General features: G+C 37.8%; 1 protein-coding gene across 7 annotated transcripts in view; it reads right to left on the reverse strand.

Annotated features, from left to right (window-relative positions):
* Positions 1 to 887: 887 nt before the first annotated feature.
* The window catches only part of LOC136437363 (arf-GAP with Rho-GAP domain, ANK repeat and PH domain-containing protein 1-like), a 63,132-nt gene continuing 37,064 nt past the window's right edge, over positions 888 to 26,955 (reverse strand). For 2 of the 7 annotated variants that reach the window (XM_066431930.1, XM_066431928.1), the window contains 46 exons: positions 25,616 to 25,697; positions 25,119 to 25,184; positions 23,510 to 23,585; positions 23,028 to 23,086; positions 21,831 to 21,884; positions 21,503 to 21,537; positions 21,321 to 21,369; positions 20,615 to 20,730; positions 20,200 to 20,284; positions 19,132 to 19,192; positions 18,763 to 18,902; positions 18,332 to 18,420; positions 18,104 to 18,197; positions 17,572 to 17,640; positions 17,240 to 17,276; positions 17,049 to 17,089; positions 16,871 to 16,898; positions 16,673 to 16,716; positions 16,270 to 16,390; positions 15,814 to 15,881; positions 15,479 to 15,561; positions 14,728 to 14,802; positions 13,944 to 14,024; positions 13,355 to 13,454; positions 12,784 to 12,867; positions 12,329 to 12,385; positions 12,111 to 12,159; positions 11,868 to 11,940; positions 11,662 to 11,737; positions 11,155 to 11,245; positions 10,844 to 10,921; positions 10,263 to 10,397; positions 9,551 to 9,671; positions 9,348 to 9,432; positions 8,980 to 9,063; positions 8,532 to 8,609; positions 8,312 to 8,380; positions 7,777 to 8,010; positions 7,324 to 7,356; positions 6,730 to 6,864; positions 6,313 to 6,440; positions 5,963 to 6,026; positions 5,532 to 5,615; positions 5,072 to 5,134; positions 3,965 to 4,101; positions 888 to 3,713 (listed from right to left, as the gene is read on the reverse strand). In XM_066431930.1, the coding sequence (XP_066288027.1) occupies positions 3,997 to 4,101; positions 5,072 to 5,134; positions 5,532 to 5,615; positions 5,963 to 6,026; positions 6,313 to 6,440; positions 6,730 to 6,864; positions 7,324 to 7,356; positions 7,777 to 8,010; positions 8,312 to 8,380; positions 8,532 to 8,609; positions 8,980 to 9,063; positions 9,348 to 9,432; positions 9,551 to 9,671; positions 10,263 to 10,397; positions 10,844 to 10,921; positions 11,155 to 11,245; positions 11,662 to 11,737; positions 11,868 to 11,940; positions 12,111 to 12,159; positions 12,329 to 12,385; positions 12,784 to 12,867; positions 13,355 to 13,454; positions 13,944 to 14,024; positions 14,728 to 14,802; positions 15,479 to 15,561; positions 15,814 to 15,881; positions 16,270 to 16,390; positions 16,673 to 16,716; positions 16,871 to 16,898; positions 17,049 to 17,089; positions 17,240 to 17,276; positions 17,572 to 17,640; positions 18,104 to 18,197; positions 18,332 to 18,420; positions 18,763 to 18,902; positions 19,132 to 19,192; positions 20,200 to 20,284; positions 20,615 to 20,730; positions 21,321 to 21,369; positions 21,503 to 21,537; positions 21,831 to 21,884; positions 23,028 to 23,086; positions 23,510 to 23,585; positions 25,119 to 25,184; positions 25,616 to 25,697 (3,679 nt within the window). In that variant the 3' untranslated portion in view covers positions 888 to 3,713; positions 3,965 to 3,996. The remainder of the gene's footprint in view (positions 3,714 to 3,964; positions 4,102 to 5,071; positions 5,135 to 5,531; positions 5,616 to 5,962; positions 6,027 to 6,312; positions 6,441 to 6,729; positions 6,865 to 7,323; positions 7,357 to 7,776; positions 8,011 to 8,311; positions 8,381 to 8,531; positions 8,610 to 8,979; positions 9,064 to 9,347; positions 9,433 to 9,550; positions 9,672 to 10,262; positions 10,398 to 10,843; positions 10,922 to 11,154; positions 11,246 to 11,661; positions 11,738 to 11,867; positions 11,941 to 12,110; positions 12,160 to 12,328; positions 12,386 to 12,783; positions 12,868 to 13,354; positions 13,455 to 13,943; positions 14,025 to 14,727; positions 14,803 to 15,478; positions 15,562 to 15,813; positions 15,882 to 16,269; positions 16,391 to 16,672; positions 16,717 to 16,870; positions 16,899 to 17,048; positions 17,090 to 17,239; positions 17,277 to 17,571; positions 17,641 to 18,103; positions 18,198 to 18,331; positions 18,421 to 18,762; positions 18,903 to 19,131; positions 19,193 to 20,199; positions 20,285 to 20,614; positions 20,731 to 21,320; positions 21,370 to 21,502; positions 21,538 to 21,830; positions 21,885 to 23,027; positions 23,087 to 23,509; positions 23,586 to 25,118; positions 25,185 to 25,615; positions 25,698 to 26,955) is intronic. The other 5 variants (XM_066431932.1, XM_066431933.1, XM_066431931.1 and 2 more) reach the window with 5 other exon arrangements.

The following is a 26,955-nucleotide window of genomic DNA, read 5'->3' on the forward strand; positions in this document are numbered from 1 at the left end:
TTTGGTCCCACATAGCAGCTTTTTGGAACTACTGGGGCCGAAATTTTGAAAGAGAATAACTGAAGAAAGGATTGACGGATCGCCATGGTTTTAGATACTATGTAGACCGCTGGGTTCTGGGCCGAAAACTCTGCCGTTACGCCACGCGACCCCACCATTTCAAACATGTGAAGATGACAACTTGGGTATAGATATAATCTATGCAAATGAGGACTTGATTTGCATAGTTAATGAGAGATCTTTATGATACGTCAGTCGCAAAGATGGATCATTTGGCAAAGATGAGGTTGTGAAACTCGTTATTCCTACTTTCCGGTACTTTGGAGAGTAAATCAGCAATTTGGAAGACTTTCTGTAAACGCAAGTAAGCTTTAAAGGTGTGTATTGACGTACTGGTTCTATGTAATGACACCCATAGCTTAGTTACTACCCATCATGGCTTAACCTTAAAGGAAAAAGGCTGCAGTTTAATATCACCTGGAGAGTTAATTAGGCATTCGCTGGCACTCTCAATCCTTCCACGCCTTGTGCTTTCGTTAGAAATTAAAACTGATACATTGTATATTCTAATCGCAGATATTCAGAAAAGTGCGTGATCTTTGATTTGTTCTCCAGACAAATTAGTTTTATTGATCACTCAAATGGTTTTATCTAACGAGCAGCATCGGCTTCTTGTCAACCCGAAGGAATAGGTCGGCCTTCAAAACCCGCAGAGATCCAGCCGGTCTAACTGTGAAACTATTTAAAGTACATCTTCAACCAAGTGAAATAATCATGATCCGAATAGATGAGGTAAAATTGCCATACTATTCTCTAAAAGAAGGCAAAAGCCATTACATCGCCTACAGTTAACAACAACAAAGAAAACACGACACAGTACAACACAGTACAAGGTATCATTTATTTTTATAAAAGCTGCATATTCGGCTTGTAGAAAGTACTTACAGCTGACTGTACGAGTTTGTACGTCAGTAAGTCCCATCTTGGCAACCATACATACATGTGTACACGTCTTTGTCCATCCGTAACGTACCAAACAGATTGTACGGAAACTTGCTAAAATCCTTGGAAATTCATTAAAAAGGAACATAACATCATCATAACCAACATCTTAGTGCAAAGACATAACGTTACATACATTCTGAAAAAGTAAATCATTTGAAGTTAAGATTTAATAGCGCCTTTCTTTATTACGGAATAAGTCTGTATTTGCTAAAATAAAGAGATTTTTTACATTAAACATCTGTAACAGGAGAAATAATTTCTTTATCATTGCACGACAATCTGATTGATTAGCAAAATTTTGAAAGAAAATTTCCACCTCAAGCAATGGGAAATTCAGGAGTAAGATTATATTTCTGATCATCAAAGCATTTGTTAGTAGCAGTATATTTGGCCCAAAGTATATCCTACAATAATGGCACTGTCTCTAACCACTGCTTGATTGCAGTCAATCTTCAATTTGAAACAAAAATGTGAAGTTATCATTCTCATATTTGACACACTGTTAATCACTCTTGCAACTAGTGACTAAGTGAGGGCTATCTTTACAATCGAAGATGTCTCCACCATTGGCAAATAAGGACTTTTGCACTCTTCCTTATACCAAATAGGGACAGACCAAACATTTATCTTGCAGAGCCCCTTTTTGAAACTTACAACAAATTGAGCTACAGTTTTCCCATTGTGTAAACAGTTTCCATTTCTACAGGTATTCAAGACTTACACCAATGTTTGCTTGTCCAAGCTATGTACAACTAAGCCTGAAAGTTTCCTTGTTTTGGATCACCATCTATACAAAAGCTTAGAGGGAAATGCTTGCTGTTTGCAATAGTAATGTTGTGGTTTTATACAATAGGGGTTGCTATAGTGTGGGTATGTATCAACACTACCTGGCGATGCCATTGTAAGTACTTGCATGCCTGACAATGAAGGGAACATATCTATGCAAACATTCTGTGAATAAGAGTTGACATAAAATATGCCATATGGTTGCATTTCACAAGTATGCACCACATACAATTTCCTACTGCTCGAAAACAATCACAATACATGTACCAGTGATTTAATCCACCACGAGGTGTTGTCAAAACATAATTCTTGTGTTCTTTCTACCATAAAAGTAACAAAGGCGGCATGGACTGACAGCTGTGACCGTTGTTAGCAGTGGCTATACAGGAAGTATCATGTACAAGAATCTACATGCCAATGTTACCTGGACTGAACCTAATTTTGGGACATCTAGGTTCAGAGGCAAATGGCCTCTAGGTCAGATTCATAGGAGTTCAAACTAGGGGAAAATTGGTGAAATTTTCTGGTGATGCTAAACAAATAAAGTAGCCCCAAACATTGGCCAGAACTTTCTTGTACATTGCTATGGAATTTATGTATTACACAGGGCTAAATGAATATCATCTACAGGTAGTATATCTTCAACTCTAGTATTAAGACGACTATGTCTATAACCAACCTAGAATGAACTAACAAAGAAAGTCTGCATACTGAGATTACATTACGTCTAAGTCAAACTATGTTATCTTATGATTGCTTGGTGAAGCTCTTGAACAGAAATGCCCTTATGTAGAATTACATCAGTTGTCTACCTTCTTTGCTTACTTAATAGAATATTGCTTTGTATGAACCTTAAATGTCCAGGAATTCCTTAAAAAGACACTTCAACAGACAGCTCTGATTATCATTGAAAATACAATGTAACAACGAATTAGCTTGCTACCAGGACCTGATCAACTGCTTTCTTGCTGCTTGTCATGGGTTTGAAGCACCTCCTAACACAACTCAAGCAAACTGCAGCATCTTCAGTATAGTCTTGTTTTGCAAGTTGAATACAAAATGCTGTAACACGCATGTGTAGTTTATTGCTTTTTGAGTGAAAAGCCTTTATTCATAACACATGGAGATTGTAATATGTAAAAAGCTTGCCAAATATTGCAAACTAATCTGATTGTCTGCCTCTCTTTTAAAATCTGGCACTAAAAATGAATATACATGTACTTACTGATGTAAGAAATGCACAGCAACAAATTGAATGCTGTAAGACAACATGAAATGCTCAAATGACAAATACTGCAATAAGTATTGCTTATAGAAGTTCTATACATATACAAGGCATGAAACCAGCATGCACATAGGGTACAGAAATCATCAATTCATAGAAACATATTCTGTTATTTGCTGCAACTATCTTAATATGCCGGAAAAAAACATGACCTTTTCTGTCAGCATGAAAAGATGCTGAATTCCTTTCAAAAAGCAGCCAGCTAGAACTTTAGCAAAAGTCAAGGTTTTTGCTGCAAAATGTTTTTTTAACAACTTTACATGGATTCTAGAATAATTGAACTAGTATAGACATAGCATCCAAGTCATTTTATATCAGAGGTCCTAGCTTAGATTGAAACAAAGTAACAAAGCACATGATTTGACACACTGTCAGAATTTGATCCAGGGGTGGAGGTGGGGAAGTTGTGGGTCAAATGTATGATTTGATATCTGCACCAATCAGAAAGCCAGTTCAAATTTTGTCAGATCAAGGTTAGCATAAAATATCTGCCCCTCCCCCTCCCACACGCCCGCTACAGCTTCCTCTACATGTTGTGACGACTCTATTGTCTTCAACTCTTGTCCAATGAAGGTATCCTGGAGCTGATCTTCTTTAGAAAGGACTTTGACTTGCTAGGGATGGGTGGAAGATCAGGCTGGAAATAATGAAAAAGAAAAATCATCACCAATTGCAAATGAATGAGTTTCATTTCAGAAACTTAATCATCACCGATTTCAGACTCTTTGTTATTGAGTGAAAAAAGAATTTTGGTTGTTTCATTTCATAATTTCTTTGATCTTGCGGAAAACACCACAACAAAGATGACTCAAAAGGAACACATGTCAAAACCATATATGGAAAAAAATCCAATGCATGCATCTGGTCTTTGATTATGACCATGCTTACTGATTGGCTGTTGCTAAATTCACTGTGATTGGCTAGCAGCTGGATTCTCTAAGAGTTGGGTCAATCCTCCTCTGAATGGAGAGTTTCTTCATAAGCTCTGACTGGAAACCTGCCGGTACACCCATAGGGCTGTGTGGCTGGTAGAGAGGACAGAAGAAGAGTAAAAGGGAGGAATGATGATCTTCAGTGATCAACTTCATAGTATAGCAACACACAAACATCAACAACAACAAAACACACAGAAAAATTAGTATTGGAAAGTTAAACAACTTCATGAAGATATCAAATTGTGTCCAGTTTGATTCACAATTATGTTACCTATTAGAAATTGAGTAACTCAAAGTTATCACATTTCAACACACAAGAAAATTATACTTGACTTGAGCTGATCAGAGACATCTATGGTCAGCATTACACAAAGAAATCTAAAAGCAAGTTGACTTAAAAGCAGCCATTTGATAGAGAAAAGGAGAGAATATTACAACTGCACTGCAGTCACAGTATTTATAAGCATGGCCTTCAATCAAGAGAGCTCTGCTTCCATTCCATGTTAACCATTGGCAAAGAAGATACCAACAAATACAGAGGCAGATGTAGAGAAGTTTTCACATACAAAGGAAGAAGTAGCAACCACGTTGTAGTGCTGTAAGAGTGTCCACCAGCACCCAGCGCCAACCTTCAACCACATCTATACTTTCAGCACCATGAAAAGCCAGGCATGTTTGCGTCTAGAGCGTGTGTGCACTCTGGTGACTATGATGGAAGTACTGTAAATCTTGAAACTTAAGCAGTGGTCTCATTTTTGCAGTTTTCACAGTGACCTCTCCTTCGCAAAGTCAATATACCGTGAATGTCCCCTTGTATGACTACAGTACTACAGAATTGTTTAACTTAAAACACCATGAAAACCTCTTTTTCCCTCCAACCATGAAATAAAACCACTGCATTTAGTAACTGAATTTACAGCAATATCTGCCATGCTGGGTGGTTAAATCAGGAGGTGTTAAATGTGAATTTGCAATGTAATGTAATGTACTTCTGTCAGGCTTAACCAAGCAGTGTGGCAGCTATGATGTCATGTACAGACACCTGGCTGCTGATACTCACAGACGGGGGAGGGTGCCTGCCGCCTGTCCTGGAGGGGTTGATCTGTGTTCCGTAGGACTGACCCTGGGGAGGAAACATCAGCACATTAGCCAAACTAATAACAACAAGGAATCAAAGACGTCATGGCATACCTCCATGAGAATTTTAGAGCATTTGTGAATTTCTTGATTTATCAATTATTTTGTGTTTCTTGCTAATTCTGTCCATGAAGTTTCCTGCTAGCCTAAGGGACCAACATTGTACTTGGGCCAAGCCAACCTTCCCATCCTGCCAGTCTCTGTTTTCACTATCTTTCACCTCACATCCTGTCACTCTACAATACTGAAATAACTACGGACACACACTAGGACGAAAAAAAAACACAAACTGAAAGCAATACCTCCATTTTCACAGAGGTAAGATGTCATGAAAGTATAATTTTCCAAGTCAATCCACACATCAAGCATGTTATCTGACTTACCAAGGCTTCCTGTGAGTATCCTGGTGCTGTAGCGTAAAGCGCCATGGGGGCCAAGGGGGTGGGGGGCTGCAGACCCTGGGGGTACTACAATGCAACATTTTCATATGAGTTTCCCACAAAAATCATTATATAGATGACAAAAAATTTTATCCAGATATGCATTGGAGTGCAAAAAAATATACCAAACTGTATCACAGCAGATGAATTAGTCAACTTAATAATAAGTCTTAGAGCTACCAGTTTTCAGTTCTTATAGACTTTTTGTTATGTTATAATGGATGGTTCCATTTGTGTTATGTCAATCAGAAAAAAAGTCTTAGAGCTTAGTACTTACTAAAACTGCATAATTTTTGACAACCAATGACAGTTTGCACAGAGCCTGAAAACTGAATGAAATTGAAATAACGACAGGGACCTCTTAGTGCCAATACCTTGAGCTTGAGAATGTGACAGACCCATTTAAACATCTCCTCTTCATTGTCACAGCATGCAGTTCTGAAAAGTGAAAACTCAGTTATAAGATAAAACATATGAAATATAATACTTTCTTTTGACACTGAAGTCATTATAACTGACAATTAATTACAGTTTTGTACTTCTAGTTGCTACCAGCACATAGATCTACACAGTGTCTAACTAAGAAGCTTAAAATATATTCCACCTTCTTGTCGGAATAATAATCCTTCATCGAGTTGGTGAACACTTTGCATATTTGGTTAACACGTCTCTTGAAATTCTCTAATTCCATAAGGTGTAACACTTTATCTAGTCCTTGTGTTACCTGGTGAGAGTCTCTCCATTCAAGACAACAGTGAAGCCAAACTTGGTGGGAGGGGACTTCTTCTTCTCCACCCCCACATAGATGTTGAACCCTTCCACTTGCCAGGCTGCTATTGGCTTCTCTCGGGACTGCAGGGAAAGAAATATTTTCTTCAAACTTCCAGTTGGACAAAACTTGTATGTGACAAATGAATGTTCTAACTAAAATGTATAGTATGCATGGTGCCATTGTCTAAAAGCAATGTGGTTTTGCTACATATTTCAAATTGATAGTTCTTGACATTATACATAGACTGTGACCTATGCCTTTCTTCCTAAAACACAAATTCACATACTCTGACTTTCTATACTGGAAACTAGAACAGTCAAACTACAAAAATATGCAAAATGCTATCTTAGTTAGAGACAGTTTGCATACCTTGGTATCCTTATAGTAACTGAGCCTCCCTCCACTGACTTCAAAGAAGTACTTTTCAAAGGAGTACTTGTTGATGATCTTCCTCCTGTCTTCACAGTACTTCAGTTGGCACCAAGGAGTGGGGTGGCTGGTGGACTGTAATTAAGAGTTTGCAAAAAAATGAATCTAAATCTAAACATAGAAAATTCTATGTCTTTTGATCAATAAAGCTCTTTTAGAAAATATGCACCAATAACCATACACACCTGTAGTATCATTTTGCAATGAACTGCTGCTTAAAAATTGTTATCTTTCTTTGAACATGGATGCCCTTCTTTGCTTATAAGAAAAATTATTGAAGGCAATCAGAGCATTACATTGATTAATCAGTTTCTCCATGGGTTAATTTTTCACCCGTTAGTTTCTTTGTACGATCATGAACAAGATGATTAAATTGTCAACTACTAGTAACCAAAAGGATTGTTCTGAAGATTTTAGTATCAATGTTAATGTTATGTTTGACCCAGAGACATGATTAGAGTGAGCCAGAACCAGATCCAGGAATTTTAACGAGGAATTTGGTGAGAATTTGGGCAGATTTCAACATGAAGCTACCTTGGCAGAGCTTTGTGTTATCCTGTCTGGTGTCTGAAACAAAAGTCGGATCACAACACAGTCACAATAACAAATGGCAACGTTTGCTTACGATAATGACTGTTTTCTTTATTCAACACAATATAATAATACCCCAAAACTTGCACTTGGTGGAGTCATGAGGTCCTGGGTTCAAATCCCCTGACATGTCATTGATGTTGTGCCCCTGGGAAAGGCAATTAACATGACTTCCCTCACCCCACCCAGGTGTGAAAATGGGTACCTGACTTTGGCTGGGGAGGTAAATGGTGGTAGAAGGAGAGGGTTAGACTTTGCCTTCTAATACTATGCCCTAGACACAGTGGATTAACAATCAACTGCCCCTACGGACTAAAAAAGGCCATGGGACTACTTCTTATCCCAAAAATATGATTTTACTTTGGCTTTAAACGTTGCAGTCTACTTCAAACTCACCTCTTCCATTCTCTCCAGAATGAAGTTGTGTTTCATGCACAGGTAGTTGGCGGCTGATTCCCTGTGGTCCTTCCAGCTCTCCAGTACGGGGAACACCCTCTCCTCGTAGTGCAGCATCCGCTGCAGGTCTCCGTCCCCGATCACCTCGAACAGCGCCCACGTCCGGTCCGGCCGCAGACCCTTCAGCGAGATGATCTGGCTGCACAGCTGCTCCGACGTGGAGTCTGGGGAAACCTGGGTAATCCATGCAGGTGCAGATGGTTAATGTTCAGAGAACAAAATGAACTTTATCAGAATGGGATGCGTGGGAAGGTTTTAGACGTTCACTTGGCATTGTGTACATATTTCTGATGGAAATACTGAAATACAAAAATCTGAATACTCTTTTAGTATTCAATGGCCAGGCAATGCTATTGAGACAAGTACAAATGTATACAAAGTTATGCAAACCATCTTCAACATTCACAAAAACACAAAGAATCTTGATCTTGATTAGCATTGAAGCTGGTATGTAGTAGGTTTTACTGATCCTCACCTTGACATTGACTCTTTGCCCTGTCTTGTCCTCCAAGTACACCTCCATGAGGATGTCGTTAGTCTGAGTCTGTTAATTGAGGAGGAAGAAAGATGTTATGTTTTTGTCCAACACAAGAAGCTGTACTGGTCATTAATAGTACTTGTTACAAACTGCTTGTCCATATTTTTAGAAATGATTGATTAAAAATGTGCTTTGTGTATCTGTAAATTTCACACACCTGCATCTGCTGAGCCTCCATCAGCATCTTGATCTGACGTTGGATCTCCTTTTCCTTTTGTATCTCGCTGTCACTCACCTACAAAAGCAGTTAAAAAAGCAGAAAGATTTGCTTCACTTCTGGTATCTTATGGTCATTTCAAATAAGATAGATAGCACTATTTGCTCATTTGGTTTCATATCTGATACATGGACTAGAATTCAAAATCACACTGCTTTAGTTTGAAAAGATGACACTGTTTGCTCATTTGAGTGTTCATATATACAGCACATGTTTGGTAAAGAATTATGGACTAGAATTCAATATTACACCACTTAAGTTTGAAAAGGGGATATGTTTCAACTATCAAGCAAGTGTTATTCCATTTTGCTTTGTACATTGTACTTTTCTATCAGAGTAACAGAAGGAGAGTGGTACTACATGAATGATAAAAAAAGGTTGTCCTTACATCAAAGAGCCAGGCATAGTAGTCTATCATGTAACCGATAGTCTCGATCTCCTGGTTAGTTCCTCCATAGCCTGGTGCTGTAGACTGTAATAGTGATATATTACAGATTGATGTTTCAGTCAAAAACAAAGCACAGTTTGTCATCAGAAATTGTTGAAAACATGCCCATTCATAATAAATGACAAAAAACTTCCCTGTGTCCTATAATTCTAATATGTGCGCCCATTATTTTCAAATCACCTCTCAAACTATTTTTTACTACTAGTTGACATCTATACATACATTTTTATTACCTAGAAAAAAGCTTACTTTGGTTTTTATAAGTAAGTTTACCAGCCAGAGATGGTGTCAGAAGTGGGATTCCTTACCATATCGCTGGCCATGAGAGTTGGTCCGAACACAGCTGATAGATTTGTTGACGTCATCTTGTTTGATTTGCAGTAATCAGACACACTGGACATTTTTTTAAGACAAAAGGCAAGTAAGTAAAAATGGCTGTAAATAACAACATGTAAGGTTGCTTTGGAAAAGATCTCACAATTACATCTTTATGTTCTGTGTGACCTCTGACCTTTTGAGATGACCGATCATCTTCTTGAGGGTGGCATAGTTGATTGGATATTTGTCCTGTAGTTTTTCCAGGTAGTGTTTGAACCAGGCAAGTTTTGCATCATGTTCCCTCTGGTCATAGCCTGTAGGAAAAATCATGTGATTGAAACAAGTACAGATTACTTTAGTCTCATTTTGATGAACATTTTCAACTGCTGTGATACCATTGTTGGGAGACAAATTGCATACATGTACCACAAGGTAAACCTTGCTATCTTCAAATGTTTGGTTCTATTTCATCAATAATTATTACTACTGGTAGGTTAAAATCATTAAAACTTGATTCGGAAGTAAAATGGAATAGTCCCCATGCCCAAAGTATAAAGGCAGCTCTTTTAAAACAGAAAATAAATTCAGCTTACATTTCAAAATGCACATTTACAATACATAAACGTATGCATGTGCAGAGTACTACAATACACTATAATGGACCTGTGCACAGCTTTAGTTTTTATGAGCTTGCTCAGTGCCAGGCCAAGAGATCATTTCTGGGCACTGAATCAAATTGGTCGGAAATATAGGTGACTATGATAGGAAATGGCAGTGAACATTGGTTTTGAAGACATGGGGGATGTTTGCGGGAAGGAAATACTTGTCAGGGACAGAGTTCTATCATTTTGCAGTCTTTGGGAAAAAGCTGTTGCTTGACTTTGAGATTGAAATGTGGCACCTACCAGCTACTTCTACCCATCTGTCGTGCAGGTCCTTAGTCAGCAGTGGGTCCTCCAGGTTTCGAAAGTATCTCTTCAGACAGTTGGCCACATCGTGCACTGAGTGATCACCCAACTTCAACCTCACAGACCTCGCATCTACACAAATAGGAAATATCCAAAAACAGTGTTAAATGCTTGATAGTGTTAGGAGAAATGGATGGAACACAGCACTACCTCAACCTTCATGGTGTCACTGTCAACACACAGGAAAACAAAATAACTGGAGATCTATAAAATCTGAAGTACATGTACATGCATATCTAACTGTTGCAAGACAGGGAACAACAGATGACAAACTGGATAGTTAGTGAATTTGTTAGTGAGTGAGTGGGTGAGTGAGTGAGTGAATAGGTGAGTGGGTGAGTGAAAAGTTACATATTGGTACCAGAAACATCTGTTTTTGCCTCCACTTTTATAATTCTATTTCGATTGTGAGAATCAGTTGTTTGGGAAATTAGCTTAACCATCATTCTCCTATCACAATCATTCTCCTATCATCATTCTCCTAGCTCCTATCACAGGTAATAATTGGTTAAAGTTACCTGTATTGAAATCCCTGAGTAGCTGTTCGATCTTTAAATGGGTCCCATTGAGGCGATAGATTCCTTCTGCCTGTAGCCCTGGAGCGACACAGAAAAGGGAAAACTCTGGTGTTTCTGACAAGAATAGCATCAGTCTGGCACTTAATTGACAATTGTCTTGAAGGAACAGATACAGTAGCCTAAGTACACATCAGGGAAGATGTAGCATATTGACATTTTTCTCCAACATTATGACACAAATCAAAGTATGGTTTCAAGACAATAATGTACATATTAACATTTACATAATCTTGCAGCCTCGATTTACCCACCATGAGTTGTAACAAACTCCAGACATCTGTCCACGATGACTGGAATATTCTCGGATGTTAACTGCTGCTCTTGGAGATTGGTTCCACCCTCCTAGTGCACAGTAAACAGACAACATTGCTTGAAACAAAAGTTTCTTTACTTCAAATTTCCATAATACTCACATATCTTTTCTTAAAAATGGCACCAATACCCCTCACACAGCAGGAAACCAAATGGCCAATGAGTCTGCAAGCTCTAAATTTCATTTTTTTGCAGCAGTAATATGACCGATATTCTCTTGATCATTGTGCAATTTTTGCAGGTCAATGAGCCCTGTTCAACGTAATAGGGTAGACTCTATTCTCAGGTGAAATTTGGTGGCCTTCTTGTGATGAACAAATAGGGCCAAAGCTCACCAACTGTGTGATAGGAGATTAATGGTAATTTTAAAATATTTAGCAAACTGGTGCAAGCTGAGAATCATATACGGAAGGATGAAAAAATAAGAAATAGAACTACGTACTTACTGTGCTGGCTTTCTGTATAGCAGCATACCAGTCATCAGTATCTTTTTTTCCCTCCCCCTTTAGACTCAAAGCTGGCCTGGAAATACATGTATATGTCTGTAGCATTAATAACCAATCCAAAAACATGACAAATAAAGTGGACAAGCATTTTCTTAAAAAGGAAGTGTATATGTTTATAAGCTCAGTAAAACGACCATTTTTCTTACCTGCCATGCACAACTACAGACATGTAGTAACTCTTGTCACTCAGGTCCACATTCAAGGTCTCAGTGTGTTGACCTACAAATGCAACATTGCCAGAGTCAATGCAAACTACAACAAAAACCTAGAATACAATGACACAGCTCATTTTGGATTTGGACATACTAGTACAAGTCTACTGCATTATTAGAAAAGAAATAGAAAATCATTCATCAAGCATAATATAGATTGTAGGAAATCACACTTACTGAAAGTGACAAGTTTCCTCAAATCAACTGTTTCAACGTTCCTGGAACTCTGTAAAAAGTAAAGCAACATCTTATCAATATAATTGAATATTTGTAGCTATCTATATCCACATCTTCTTAAATTTCTTGCAAATGTCACAAACATAATGTGAATCAAGAATGAATCCCAAAACACTTAAATGACATTCTAAATTTTCTACATGCAGATTGGTAAATACCTTGTTCCAGTAGTTGAGGCTTTTCCCTTTCAAGTTGCACCAAATACTAACCCAACTCTGAAAGCAACGAACAAAGTCAATCAAACATCTTCTATAGACCAATAGAAAAATATAACTCAGGAGAAGAGAATAGACTATCCCCAATGACTCTAATCTCACATCTTGTTTCTCATTCAGCATCCCTTCTCTAAATCTTAGAACAAACAAATTAAATTGGTGTGGCATTATCAAGCTTGTCTTGGGATCTTCAACTGTCTTCTCACAGGAAAACCCAATGGTTATTACTGAACTTATAACAGCTAAACTTAGAACTTTCACAGTAGACTAGATAACTATTTTTGATTTCCATGTATTTCCATGTACTTGTTTGTCTGCAATTAGCCTTCGGGCACGAACTTGCAATAAAGTTATTACAAACACCAGCATTTCAGCACCAGGGAAAGATGCTTCCTTACCAGGCTAGGGGAGTCCTTCATGTACAGGTAACCTGCCCTGTCAAAATCCCCCATCTTGTCCACAACTCCCGGGGGTGCACAACACTACAGAGAGGAAAAGAACAAAAACATGAGATCCAAATATCCGTTCTTAAAGTCTAGAGATATCTTAACTGTCTCCTAGCAATACTGGTATTGTTGCATATTGTCCATAGGATGGAAGGTGAAGTTGGAGATCCTATGTTTGGATGGGTAAGCATCAAGCACATTCAACGATTTTTATAAGAGTAGCTTTTTTGAAAATAAATCATAAGAGTATCGGTCTGCCTTGTTCTCTAGCCAAAAACAGGCAAAACTGCATTATCAGCCCCAGAGAAAGTGTTCTGCCTTGCCTTAGCAGAAAACGGCAACTATCCTTTAACTTGTAACAATTGCACAAGTAGATAAATACAGATGTGACAATTTGTATAATGGCTTTTTCAAATTTAGACAATCAAAACAACCTCAACTTAACACATATATCATGTGAATTAAAAGATAATTGTGTTAGAGAAGCATTTTTATCGGACAAAACAGAGAACAACCAACTCACCTTAGCAATGTTGTGGATCCATCTGACTCTGTCCTCTGGTGTATCAGCACAGAACATGTACTTCTTGTCAAACGTAGACAACTCAAAACAGTTAACAAATCTGCAGAAAACAAAAATGTGTATTTTTCACAGGCTTGGAATGAAGTGACTTCTGTGAAGTTTCTCTCCGCTACATAGTTTTAATTGAGACAAACCATGGAGTTCTATAATTGCAACCTGTAGAATATGTAGATTTTCATTATGGAAACTAATCAATAGATGTGGACTCTTGAAAACATTCTCACTGGTATTTTACACCTTGGCACAATCATTTAGCTTTATCAAAGACAATTTCTGGGCTACTTTTCACTGCATTGTATATTCACCTCACCATAAGTACACATTACCAATGGAGGACATAATTCATGTGCATGAACAATTGATGTGACTTTCACTCGCTTAAGATTCTTTTACAAGTTAGTAAAAATTTATCAAGTCTGTGAGTGGAGACTGCAAGGAAAGGTGGGTTTATTGTGAAAGCCAGAGTGCTTTTTTTAACAGGACAGCTAAACCTTGCATCCCCACCAAAGGTGAAGGTGTAAAGGTTAACCTGTCCATGTCCATGTCATCTATCTCCACACTCTGGGGTGGTCTCTTTCTCCTCCTAACTGACTGTCTTATCCGTGATTGTCTAAAGTAGAATGTGTAAACAAAGTAGATTTATGAAGACAGACAGATATATGGACAGGACAGGACTGGTCCAGGATTGGAGATTTACACAAGATAGAGACAACAGGACATACCATTATGGAAAGTTTACACATTTAAAATTACACAATGCTTAAAATCATCATAACTACTCATCAACCAATTGAAAGCGTGCATTAGTACTGTTTTCCTTGATACTATAACAAATATAAAAGGACATACCAAAATTTAGACAATGAAGATAAATTTGCCCCATTCATGCTTGTATGGGATGTAGATGATATTTGTCAGGCAAAGAGGATGGCCATGGGCACTTTGGACTAAAATCATGTATAATATACTTTGGTGACAAAAATGAACATTTGTCCTTTTCTGAATTACACGCATATCCTGTGCAAGAGCTCGATTTGGCAAAATTGACTTAAGACAACAAGGCGTCTCAAATATTGAGACCATAATCATGAACACTTTTATGGAAACATGTCCAGCTTTCAAACAGGTAGTCCTATATTTGTCCATCACAACTGTTTTACACTGAAATATATCTTATATCTATGTACAATGTAGTTACACCATTTTCCCAAAACATTGCCACTCAAATTTACTCAGTATTTAGAGTTTTAGACCACATATTACCAGTGCAACCCTTGACCATCCTCAGCAAATGAAGTTGGCCTCATCCTTACCGTTTCTTATGATTGTCTTTATCTGATGAGTCTGGTTTATGAAGGAAGTCCAGTTTAGACTTGTGAGAGAAAGAGCTAAAGGAATACATGTACACGCAGCGTCAGCATAGTCAGTAGGCTGGCAAGAACTTCTTACCACCAGGAAAAAAAATCATTCCCTTTTGAAGGACATCCAACAATTGAATAAATCAGCATTTTCATTCATTTCAAATATTTTTTTGTTATATACAAATTTACACTGGTGGTAATGCAGAAGCAAGCATTTCAACATTTTCAAAGGTTGCGTAACAGACAACATGCAGACTGAGGAGCAAAAACTTAATAAGGACAACAACAAAATTGCCCGATACATTGAAAAAGGAGCTAATAACATATATCCAACAAGCACATGTACAGCCTGCCAGATTCCACAACAAAATATCCCTCCCCCCAATTTTTCCCCTCTTCTCACTAACTTTTAGATGTACAGTCAGCAAAAACATGAAGGCATAGAATTGCATCAATACCGTTAATACACCAGGAAATCATCTTTTAGATACACACAAGTCAGAAAAAGATAGGTTGACAGTGTGTACTGACAACAAGACATTACAGATTTAAAGTTTGAGCATTTTCAGCAAAGAGCACAGAGAAGACAAAAGAGATACATGCAAACTAAATGTGTTCTTGAGGCCATACTGTTATGGTATCTCACAAGTTCTCGAGACTTGTTTTTACAGATTTGTGATTTTGCAGAGTCTGACACACTTACCCTGACTTCATGGCCATATCAGGATTGCAGTGATGCACACAGAGGATGTCTTTGGTCTCGATCATGTTCTTGGCTTTAGGATCCTGTAAAAAGTTAGTATCATCGTATTGATTCATTTTGCAACTTTTGAGTAGGAACGTCTTAAGATACAAAATGTCTTGTCATGGTACAAATTAATTGCTACTGTACAGTTTGTTGGGTTTGCATCAATAAAGCAAGATCATAGGATATACACAAAGAGCACCCATTGGCAAAAGAGAACCACATCCCAACCACAGTCAAATATACATGTCATACAGTGTATATCTGCCGTGGCCAAATTTGGACCTTCTTACCTTATCATCAGCATAGTAGCTGAGTACGTTGTCCTCCAGAATGCACCATCTCTTCTGGAAATCCCCAACTACATAAATGGCAAAATACAAGAAGGATACTTAACATAATCTGTCACTTACTGAATCCAACTGGCATTTTTGCAAGTACTGTGAAATCTGCTGAAGTTCTTAACCTTTAGCACACTGAAGTGCAATGTAGCCATTTGCCTACCAATTCTCTATTGGTTACGGAGATAGGTAGCAAGGAAAAGGTTTAAAAAAAATCTTTTGACATCAAGGACTAGCATATATTTTGAAAGAAGTTTGACCCTTTTGACGTTTAAAGTTTGTGGGTCTGACACTGATAATAACTTTATAACAACAAAGATTTTTCACATTGAATTTTGTATCATTGATTTTGAAAACTAATGACTGCAAGATCTCAGGTCCAAAGACTCAGGGGAAGTAGTCTCTTACCTCTTCCTATCAGTCCGTCCACAGACACATGTATGGTGCTCCGGGAAGTGTGGCCAGTTTTGTGTAACCAGCCCTTCAACGAGACTGGCTGCTGAGGGATGGGGTCTCGGTTCTCTGCATTCTGAAAACAAAGTTGAGTAGGATTATGGTCATGTGTACATTCTATGCACAAGTAGAGAGGATGCAGTAGTAGTCGTTAGTATTGGTTTATTGCACAAAGAAGCATATGGCAGCCTGACGGCTGAATTGCATGCTCATTTACAAACTGTCAGTGGAACACTTAAAAATGTAATGGGTAAAACATACAAATGTTAGCAGTGCAGAAAAAGTTCAACATTAACTGGTAAACAGCTTGTCTTCATGAAGGGTAAGAATTTTTTCTAAAAACTCCGTCAGTACTTACAGAGAAGATGGTTGAGATGCTCGTCTTACTCTCTCCTGGGGAATCTATGGATTAGACAAGGTCAGAGGTTACTTGATAAGTTATCATTAAGTTAGTAAAATAGTTGCAGGATTAAAAATGCACTAAATTGAAGATCAAACTTAGCAAGGCCACAGACTACCAGATGAAAGGAGACCAGCTGAAGAGTCCAACTCTTACCTGAAGCTCCATTTTGCTTTAAGAATTCCTGGAACACAGCAAAAATAAATTTGAAATTCTGGGTATCTACTGAATGAATAAGGTGATGATTACAAACAATGTAGATGTGACTTGTATACGGAGTATCAAATTGTTGAAAGTGTAACGTTAGAAATAAAAAAGAAACAAAACTACTCACCATCTGTAACACCTTGTTGGCACTTTCTGCTAGGTAGTATGCTGTTGACATCAAATAACACTATTAGCAACAATAAATCATCATTCAACAGACAAAGCAACTCATCAGTTATAAATTCCTGGTTTCATATCTCCCATATTATCTCCCATGACGTTTTAACACATCAGCTGATAGTAGGCTGCTGTACTTACGCTGTGGCTTCTCTGGGTCCCCTGTTGAACAATCAACCTATAGGACAAACAAAAAAACACCAGTTTTGTCAATCCTGTAGAACTTTTAAAACATAAGCAAGTTGCCAAGATAACAAACATTTCTTATGCTCTGCAAAGATAAAAGCACAGCCTTGCTTACTTTTATGAAATTTCAAAATAAATGTCATCATTGTATTTTGGTAATGCATTTAGTAGAACAACAATCGACATAGTTGTAGCTGCAGTGCTTCTAATAAATAGATATAAGTACTAGTCTATGGTATTTCACTGTTTGTAACTGAACTAAGAAGAATGATGATGATATTCCTTACATCAGCCCCGCACATGACCAGGTGGTAGGTCTCCATGATTTCATCTTCAACAACTGCTTTGCACAGGGCCTGTAATGTACCAGATGTAGATTTGGTGCACAGCATAATGATTTCAATTAGGATCTAGTGATAGGAGTTTAGGAGCTACATTGGTGGATTCCAACAATATCACTTTAAAAAAAATTAAAATTCCTTAAATGCTCAAGAATGTGGCTCCTCTTTAAAGCCATCAATGTGCATGCAGTCAGCCCTGCATGATAATTGCATATTAGGTGAGACTGCATCTCGTCATATAGGCTGACTATAATTGATTCAAATTCATGCCAAAAAACGGTACCATTCAATATAACAGAGTTCCAATTTCAATCTTTAGCTTGAAATTTTTTTCTCAAAATGGACGTGACTATGTGCAGTACTGCCAAACAAGACAAATTTTTCTACCTGTGCCAGTGCAGATCAACATCAAGTGAAACACTATATTCATGAAATATACCTCATGTCAAATGCCATTGCATCATATAGCGACACTAACCTCGTTAAGTTTCTGCTGATTCATGTAATGTTGGTGGGGTTTGATGTACTTCCTGTTTCTGTACTTGTTAAGGATGAACTCTCTTCTTAGTTCCCTGAAAACAAGCAACATTTCATTAGATGGATTGAAGAGGATCATTAAATGTACAGTATTCAAGGGTAAGTATAAGATAATGGTCTCTTAGTTTCAAGCATATGACATCTATGTCACCTAAATGATGAAACTTACATGGGAGAGTCCTTCATAATTCTTTCACTCTCGGGTAGGTTATACTGCAGATAGTGGTTGGCATTGTGGTTGGCTATTTCTTTGAGTAACTGAAAGAGAACAAAACAGAAGAGTTTTAAATGCACATTAATTGATTTAAAAAGGGTACTTTATTCATTTGATATTTCATACTGAGAACAGCTACAAAGGGTCACAGCTATGAAAGTATCCAATACACTAACAGTGATGAAGGTTAGACATTCAGGTAATAAGATATGCCAAATGACAGTTACTCAAGCAACTGAATAAAATCTTTAAAAGTTTCACAGTTTCAAAATTTCATCCGGTTGCCTGTAACGAGTATCTGTCATTTTGCGTATCAAATATGCTATTGATTTACAGCTATTGTATCATACTTTCATAGCTTAGAAGTGTTTTATGGTGGTGCTTACCATGACTAGGTGTTCTGTCCAGACCCTGAGGTCCATCTTGAGAGACCTGTGTTTACAGATGGGAGTGCCGATCTCTCTGTGGATCCCTGAACACTGCTTACACACCACTACACCCAGGTTCACTGTCGCCCAGTCTGGGTCTGAAATACATACACAAATACTCAGATTAACACTCTATGACAATGTAAGAATAAAGTTTATAAGGTGCAGATCATACAAATGATGACATCAAGTACTTTGTAAATTATCTCACATTTAGCTTACTAAAATAGTGACTCCTTTTGGTTTAAGTATATAATTCTACTTATATATTCTAATTTTAGAAGTAATAAATAAAACAAAGATTGGTCAACTGAAGAATTTTCTTACCAGGACTTCCACAGTCTGCACAGTACTTGTTGGATGGGATTTCCCACACCTGATGCAGCACCTGTATGTAGAGAAATAAATTGTACATTGTTCTACTTGTGTTTTGGCTTAAGAATACAACTAGTGACTGGTAAAAAGGGAAATATTCCCAAAAATTATAAAAAAAGGGATGATATAGTCTGAAGCAACTGTTGCTCTGACCAACAATGCACTTTGTCATATAATTTATCTGTATGTGTGCTTGAAGAAAATACCAGTAGGCAATAATGACTGCTTTTGACTTGTGGTTGGCACAAATCATAGATGAGAACTTCCGTGATGCTGTGACCTTAATTCCACAGGACATAAGTGCCATTCCTATTCAAGGTGGAAACTTCTATTGTCGCTACCCGGTGCCATACAGTCTAGAAGCACAGACATCATCACTAGAATTAAACTTGGCTTTGTGCCTACCAGACTGGTAAGCCGTTAAGGCAAATGCCCTATCTGATGCATCTTAATAACTGCCTTTCTATGGGACAGTATAATACAATTATGATTATAACAGACAGACAAGTCATGAGATGTTCCTTCTACTTCCGGTAATTGCCAGGTTAGCTCTCCTCCACCCACCATACCCTTTAACAAAATAGTTTGGCTCGAGACTAAATTGCACGGAAAAGAAACCAAGGTGACCCCTGAGTCAGTGAAGTCATAAAATGACCTGACATTATACCAGAGTAGTGTGGTGTACAGAAATGGCATATATGTGCTTAAAATGACAATCTAGGAAGTCATCATTCTTCACAACAAAATGTTGCTCTGAACAAATAAACTTGAACCCAATGTCAAAAAAAAGGACATTCTTCAATAGCACACATTAAGTACATGTTTTGATGGCAATCTATCAATTTGAAATCCATAGGGAGTGACAGGACTGACACAGTTTAAGCAACACCTTGGCTTTGTCCCAACATTGTGAAAGCATTTTCATGTAAGGAGATTTCTATCTCAAAGCCTTGACCTCTATATAGAAAACATGCCCCTTTTTCAATTCTAACAAAGTAGTAATATCAATACTGAACTTACCGCATAGTCTGCCAGTCCCTCCCCTATTGCCTCTTCCATGGCCTCCACCCATTCATTAGCCTCCTCCTTGCTTTCTGCTGTGAACCTGCAACAAGAGAGCACTCTTTTCTATTACTGGTCCGCGCTACTTTAAACAAGAGTAAATAGAGATCAACATTTTTTAAGTCATTGTCGTACTTTTATTGACAAAGAATTTTGGAAATTTTCCCCCAAAGCTGTCCTGATATTGATGAAATAAATAAGAAAAGAATCGTTGAACTACAAAATGCAGTATTAGTTATTTTTCATGTCTTTGACAATTCTAGTAATTACTAATGTTTAGAGTTTTCCTCTGATACATGAACCTGACTGTCACTGAACAGGCACAAAGCTACCCTTAGTTAAAGAATAACCATGATTAAACATGAAGACTTACATGTAGGACTGGAAGGGTGTTGCCAGCTGCCACTTGGTTGGTGTCCTCGCGGGTGGCTCCTTTACTGATGCCAGCTTCATCTCTATTCTACTGATAGGACTGGCCGCTTCAAAATCCTGTATCATAGGAGACAGAATACAGGCAATATACATGTATCTTCCGTGAATAACTTCTGGTTGGCGAATGACTGAATAGCAAGGTTCTTTTATTCACAACCAAGCATTTTACAAGAGCTGACGTTGCGACAGCTGTCAGCCATCTTCATCAGGGCAATACTGACTAATTCACAATACACTGAAGCTAGGTCTTACAAGATACATGTATCTTCTATAGAAGAGTAGCCCCATGTAATGTACCTCGACAATCTGAAAATGCTGACTTCATAATCATAACCTTAATAATAAACATTTCAACATTGACAACAAAACCATACCCAATTAGAAAGGAATTGGAAAAATTGTTTTTCATCAGTTAACCTTGTAATACCACAAACCACTCCATTGTGACAAGTGATGTTATGACACTCAGCAGAAACCTTAGATTATTACTCTCCTGACAAAACAGCTTTTAACGGTTTTATACATGTGTAACTCCAAAATGATTTCAGACAGCATGACAGCTATGAACACATTGGATGGCTCCATGAGTAAGAAGAGAGCCCCTATTGCCAATTATGGATGGATTAATATTGTGAAAATGTTATTACCTCAGTAGTGTTATAGTAACATAGGCGGCCTCCCTTGATCACTATGATGCTGAAACAGTAGAATTATTTTAGTAAAGCAATGCCAACATATCAGTAACAAATTAGTACATTCATGAAAAGTATTTCAGTAAATATCATTGTTACACAAAAAGAGCAAAACACACAAAATCTCTTTGTTGTACCTTTTCCCCTTGGTGCCTTCCAGTTTTAGCCAACCCTGGAAAGATGAGATGATTTAATTCAAAGTAACTTAGTACAGAAAAGTTGGCAAACAAAATCTTCATTGTCCTGCACTTTGATATCCAACTGCCAGGTGGCATGCCAGCACACAGACTAAATTCACACAGGAAGCCCTGAATATTAGGCCACACAATATATCTTACAGGTAACACATAAAATGTCCTCCCATCTTCCCCCCTGCCATGAGAATTGTGTAATACAGCCCGCCGTTTCTATGGACCATAACATCACCAAACATAAACTCTGCCTGCCCTGTGTTGCTTTCCTTACCTTCTTATCATAGTCCCACATCTCGCCTCCATCCTTGAAGGCGTAATCGGGCTTCTGGGGTACAATAAGAAATGACTCCAATCAGTCAAACTGTCAGGGGAAGTAGTAAATAACGGGCAGGCCAGGGAAGAATAATCTGGTAGGCAGGGATGTGGGAATACCACAGTATCTGTGCCATCTGTCTGCATTTGTCAGTTTAATTCTAGAGCTGAAATTGTGTGCATGACCTACTTTCACATTGACAGTGTGATATTTGTGCTACTGCCAACGACATTTGAGAGAAATTGAGAAACTGTTGCAGAAGGAGTGGGATAAATTTCCTCTATGCCAAACTACCAGGATTTTTGCTCAGTTTTTGGTGCATCATTTCATTCACACCATTCCTGTCCTTGGTGCTGAATGATGTTCACACCAGCACTATCATCTCTGCCATTGGTGCTGAATGGTATTCAAACAAACACTTTTGTCCCTGTCCTTGGTGCTGAACAACGTTCACACAATCAAGTGTCCCTGTCCCTTGTGCTGAATGACATTCCCACTGGCACTATTGTCCCTGCCCTTGGTGCTGAATAACATTCAAATTACCAATTCTGTTCCTGTCCTTGGTGCTGAACACAGTTCATGTTGCCCTTACTGTCCCTGTCCTTGGTGCTAAATTAGTGCTGACACTAGTGCTGTTGCCTGCTAATATGTCTACACAGTGTTATCCTTATTCTTGAATAACATTTATGCTTCCCCTATTCAGCATGCAAGTCACAGGTACACTTCTCCCTGTAGTTGCCTGGAATTGAATTAGGTCCTCTCTGACAATACCTTCCCTTGCTCCCCTGCCCAACTGATAAGATTTGCTGCCGAGAGCTTTCTATTTTCCCGAATATTCATGTCACAGAAACAGCTCCTAGTAATCAATATTTTTGTACATTATCAGCTTGGTCCTATCAGTTCTGCTTTCAATGGAACAGCTGTTGTTTCTACCTCTTTGAACAGATTACTTTCTCATGTGTGTGGCGTTATGGCCAAAGAATTATGGATATACATTTTTGCTGGCATTGCAACACAGCAAATGAGTGGAATGGTATGCTCAGTGAGTGTCATGAACATGTGATTGGTTGGGAGCAACGCTAATATTTCAGCATTGATTTTAATACTGAACAGCACAAATATATATGAATAGCTGTGGTGACACAGAGGACTTACCTTACTCTCCATCTCTATAATGGCCTGCATGAGGCTGCTGGCCCATAGATTCATCTCATCTAAAATAAAATAGTTTTTAATTCAAACAAGTTAGGAATCATCTTTCTCAAATGTACAATGATAACAGTTTCTTTTAGGTTCTTGTACATTCTGAAGAGGTTAAGTACACAAAACATAAACTACAACAAGCGATCAGCCCAAAACTTTGAGTATACATGTAATAAGGCGTTATCTTTAGTTTCACTGGTTTGAGAGAGGGAGCTAGCAGATATTTCTGAGAATAAGCATGTGATGCTGTTATCAAAATAATTTTTTCTAAATTTAATTGAGAAAACATTACAAATGTAGTGGTGATGCACTGAAGTTGACAAACTTATATCAGCTCCAAATTAATTTTATTACAGGGGGAGATTTTGTCCAAATGTAGATGGAGACACTGATGGCTGCCCCCTCAAGGTATTTTGGAGTGGAACATCCCTTACCATTGTTTGCAGCAGCAAACTGGTATGTTCTGGCTCTTGTTTCCAGATTGAACCGGTTAGGCTTGCTGGTGTCCCCCTGCAAAATAAATCACAATTGATATACTAAGGGCCCTATCACACTTAAGTTCAAGTGCACATGAGTTTTTATCTTTTCAAGTTTAGCAAGTAAAGTTTGCAGGAAAGACGTTTTTTTCTACCATTGTGCAGCCTAGTTAATGAACCAAAGAAATGACTTCTTCGGCTACAAACTTAACCTAAACAAAAAACATGTTAATACGCAACTCATGCTGACTTGTATAGGCACACAAGTGTGAAAGGGGCTTAAGATTCAGTCATAGTCATAGTCAGTGATTTCACCCAGATTTCAAAGCTGTCTCCAAAAATAATTGCAAACTGACATGTATTTCCAAATCATCTCCATTTGGGTAAAAAGGGCAGTTGAACCTGAGACACTTGCAGAGCATCTTATGTGCAATAAGAGACATGCAATATTGATATGTACATAAGACATGCTTGAGGGTACAACTCCTGTATAATCTCCAATATATCAAATTTCCTGCAGTCCATAAAAAATTATCAGATCAAGTCAGTCCAGTGGTTGCTGCTAAGGGTTGAATGACTAGACCCTTAGGCACTTTTACGATCAATAACAGAAAGCTGCAATTGCAAAAAAATGTATACAATTTTTTAATCTAAGTTGTTAGCGTAGTGGGGCCTTATACATGTATAAGACAAGAATCAGTGCCTGTGAAGCTTGAAAGGCATTTCTGCATTTGCTTCAGATAAATGCTCCTGAATTTATGCCAATCAATAAAGATCAGTGGCAATGACAGAAAGTAAATTTTTGTCTTTATGATTTATCACACAAAATGACAAATTCATACACAAATGGTGACTCAACTTTACATCAGGGAGAGGCTGACTCTTGTAAAGGTTATGTTTTACATATTACACACATTTCAGATTTACTGTTCTCATAAGAGACAACATTAATTACTAGTGGCCTAGTAAGACATTACGTGTTGAAGAATGATAGTTGTCACTGCAGCAGTTAGGGTAGGATTATATCCTCACAATTTACTACCTTGATATCGGAGCACATCAATTCTGCTGAGCCGTGCAAGTGCATCCAGCCTACAAATTGGTGTATGAGTTACCAATAGCTTTGGTATCAGGTAAAAGCTCTGTATATTTTCTAGAATTTCTGAATTTTGAATCTTGAATGCTGCAGATGGCAATGATGTTGCAAACTAAGTCCTTGATGTTGGATGTGATACAGGCATTAAAGCTAGACTCCTGACTTTAAAAATGATTGATTAGGATTTGAAAACATATCAATCATAACAGCAGGAATGATCTTTATATCCATGTCATTTTGTAAATGAGGACTCATCCATCAAAAGTCGCTGAGGGTATGTCAGTTGTAAAGGCAGGAATGATCTCTAGTTCTGCAGTTAATAGTCTGTAAAATGAAGTCATCGATCACTCTAAACTCTCTAATTCCAACTTCAGGGAGCCAGACAATTTCTATAGGGTAGGAATGATCCTCTAGATCAAGCATTTGTGACTCAATACTGTATGCAATAAATGCTGGAGGTTCAGATCTTACCTTAGGGTATGAGACAGCCGTCATCGTAAAGGCAGGAATAATCCTCTTGGACAGTGAGGTTTGAGCCTACAAAGACACAACCCAGAAAATAAGCATTTACAAGATATACAATGTGTAAACAATTGTCTCAAATATGTGTTTGTTTTCAAATTGTTTTAACTAAGAACTTCAGGAAGACCCTCGGGCATGCCACTAATGGATTTCCTAATAAGGTATCAAAGTAGCATATGGATTAAAGGTAATCAACAAAGAATACAACAATTACTGTAGATCGTTTAAATTTTCATATTGGCAGTAACATTCTGCACATCTGTAGTATCAGAGAGTAGAGGCTGAATTTGTTGTCCTGTTTTTTTGTACACTACAGAAGTCAGAAGTCATCATTATCAATGCACATGCATAAATGCAGTCTAATAATTACAAACATTTGACAAACATGTAGTCAATTTTTCTGTCAAGACCATGATTGTTGACTTCAATGAAACAAGCAGCCTTACCTTTTCTTTGCTCTCAAAGTAGATGAGTTCAGACCCATCGAACACCACCCACCGTTTCTTCCACCCCTTGTTACCCTGCTTCCTGCAAGTACACAGAATCATCAGACTCATTAAAACGCCAATAATGACCTTGAACCCAGGAACAAACAGGAAGTTCCCAGTATCTTATTACGTTTATCCATACCATAGGTATGGGCTAAACATATTGTTTTTCCTTAAAGTTTCCTTATTGCAGTCCAAAGTAAAGATACCTTTTTGCTTTCAAGGTCAACGAGTGAATCCCTACGGTAGCCTGCTGGTACAATTGAAGAAACACTAAAAAACTTTTACCAAATGTACATGCTGTAGTATGGCAATCTGAGACAGTAGGTCTTTATTTTCCAAGAAAAAAGGGTTCAAAGTTAGAATATTAAGAAATTTGTTTGTCAGCTTTGGTACACAATGATACATACCTAACCATGTGTGTACAATATGCCGAGTTGTACATTGTAACTTCTCATTTACATGCTTAGTTGGTACTAAACTGTACAATGCTTTATTACTGTAACATAATTTCATTGTAGCTTGAACATTCAGTCGGATCTTAACTTAGCACAGACTTGGCTGTGTAAAATTAATTAGAAACAATTATGTTAACTTGAAATCGAATGACCATCTGACACAGAAAGGTTGAAAAATCAATGTACTCATCAGCTATCTTCTAAAGAAGATTGTTTTCCGATACAAAGATGATCATGAATTATATTATAACAGCAATGAAGGGGAATAATTGCACAGGAAGGCCTTCAGATATCTAGTTCTTGTATTGCTAACTTTCAAGCAACAGTCATGGTTAAAAACAAAGCCAACATATGTACTTCCATTGGTGATCAGTATGATTATATTTTTGTAAATCTAAGAATTTGTTACTTGATTATTGTGTCCAAAAAAAATCTAATCATTCCAAAATGTTTTTACAGTGCTGACACCCCAAGGAACTACATTCACCAAAACCTTATAACCGTGTACTTGTAAGATCATACTGTTCTATAATCTCATCGATAAAGAAATTGCCTCTCTTCAATAAAGGTTTTGGCTTCATGCCCAGCAGATAACGCAATGTATGGCCAACAAAAATTGATTTAAGTCGCTTTCACAGATGGCCAAGGGGTGAATAAATTAGGCCAATTTGATTACTGGAAGCCTTTTTTTCCTGAGAGGGTTAAAGGGCGGAACATTACTAAGGAGGGATTCCTTGAGGAAATGATACTGCAGAAGTTCAACATTTCTTGGGTCAAAGTTTTACTTCTGTCTCCGAATTAGTCACATATTTGCATACCCTTGGGACAAAGATCTGCAAT

The sequence above is a fragment of the Branchiostoma lanceolatum genome, chromosome 6 (assembly GCF_035083965.1).
Source record: "Branchiostoma lanceolatum isolate klBraLanc5 chromosome 6, klBraLanc5.hap2, whole genome shotgun sequence".
NCBI classification, from domain to species: domain Eukaryota; kingdom Metazoa; phylum Chordata; class Leptocardii; order Amphioxiformes; family Branchiostomatidae; genus Branchiostoma; species Branchiostoma lanceolatum.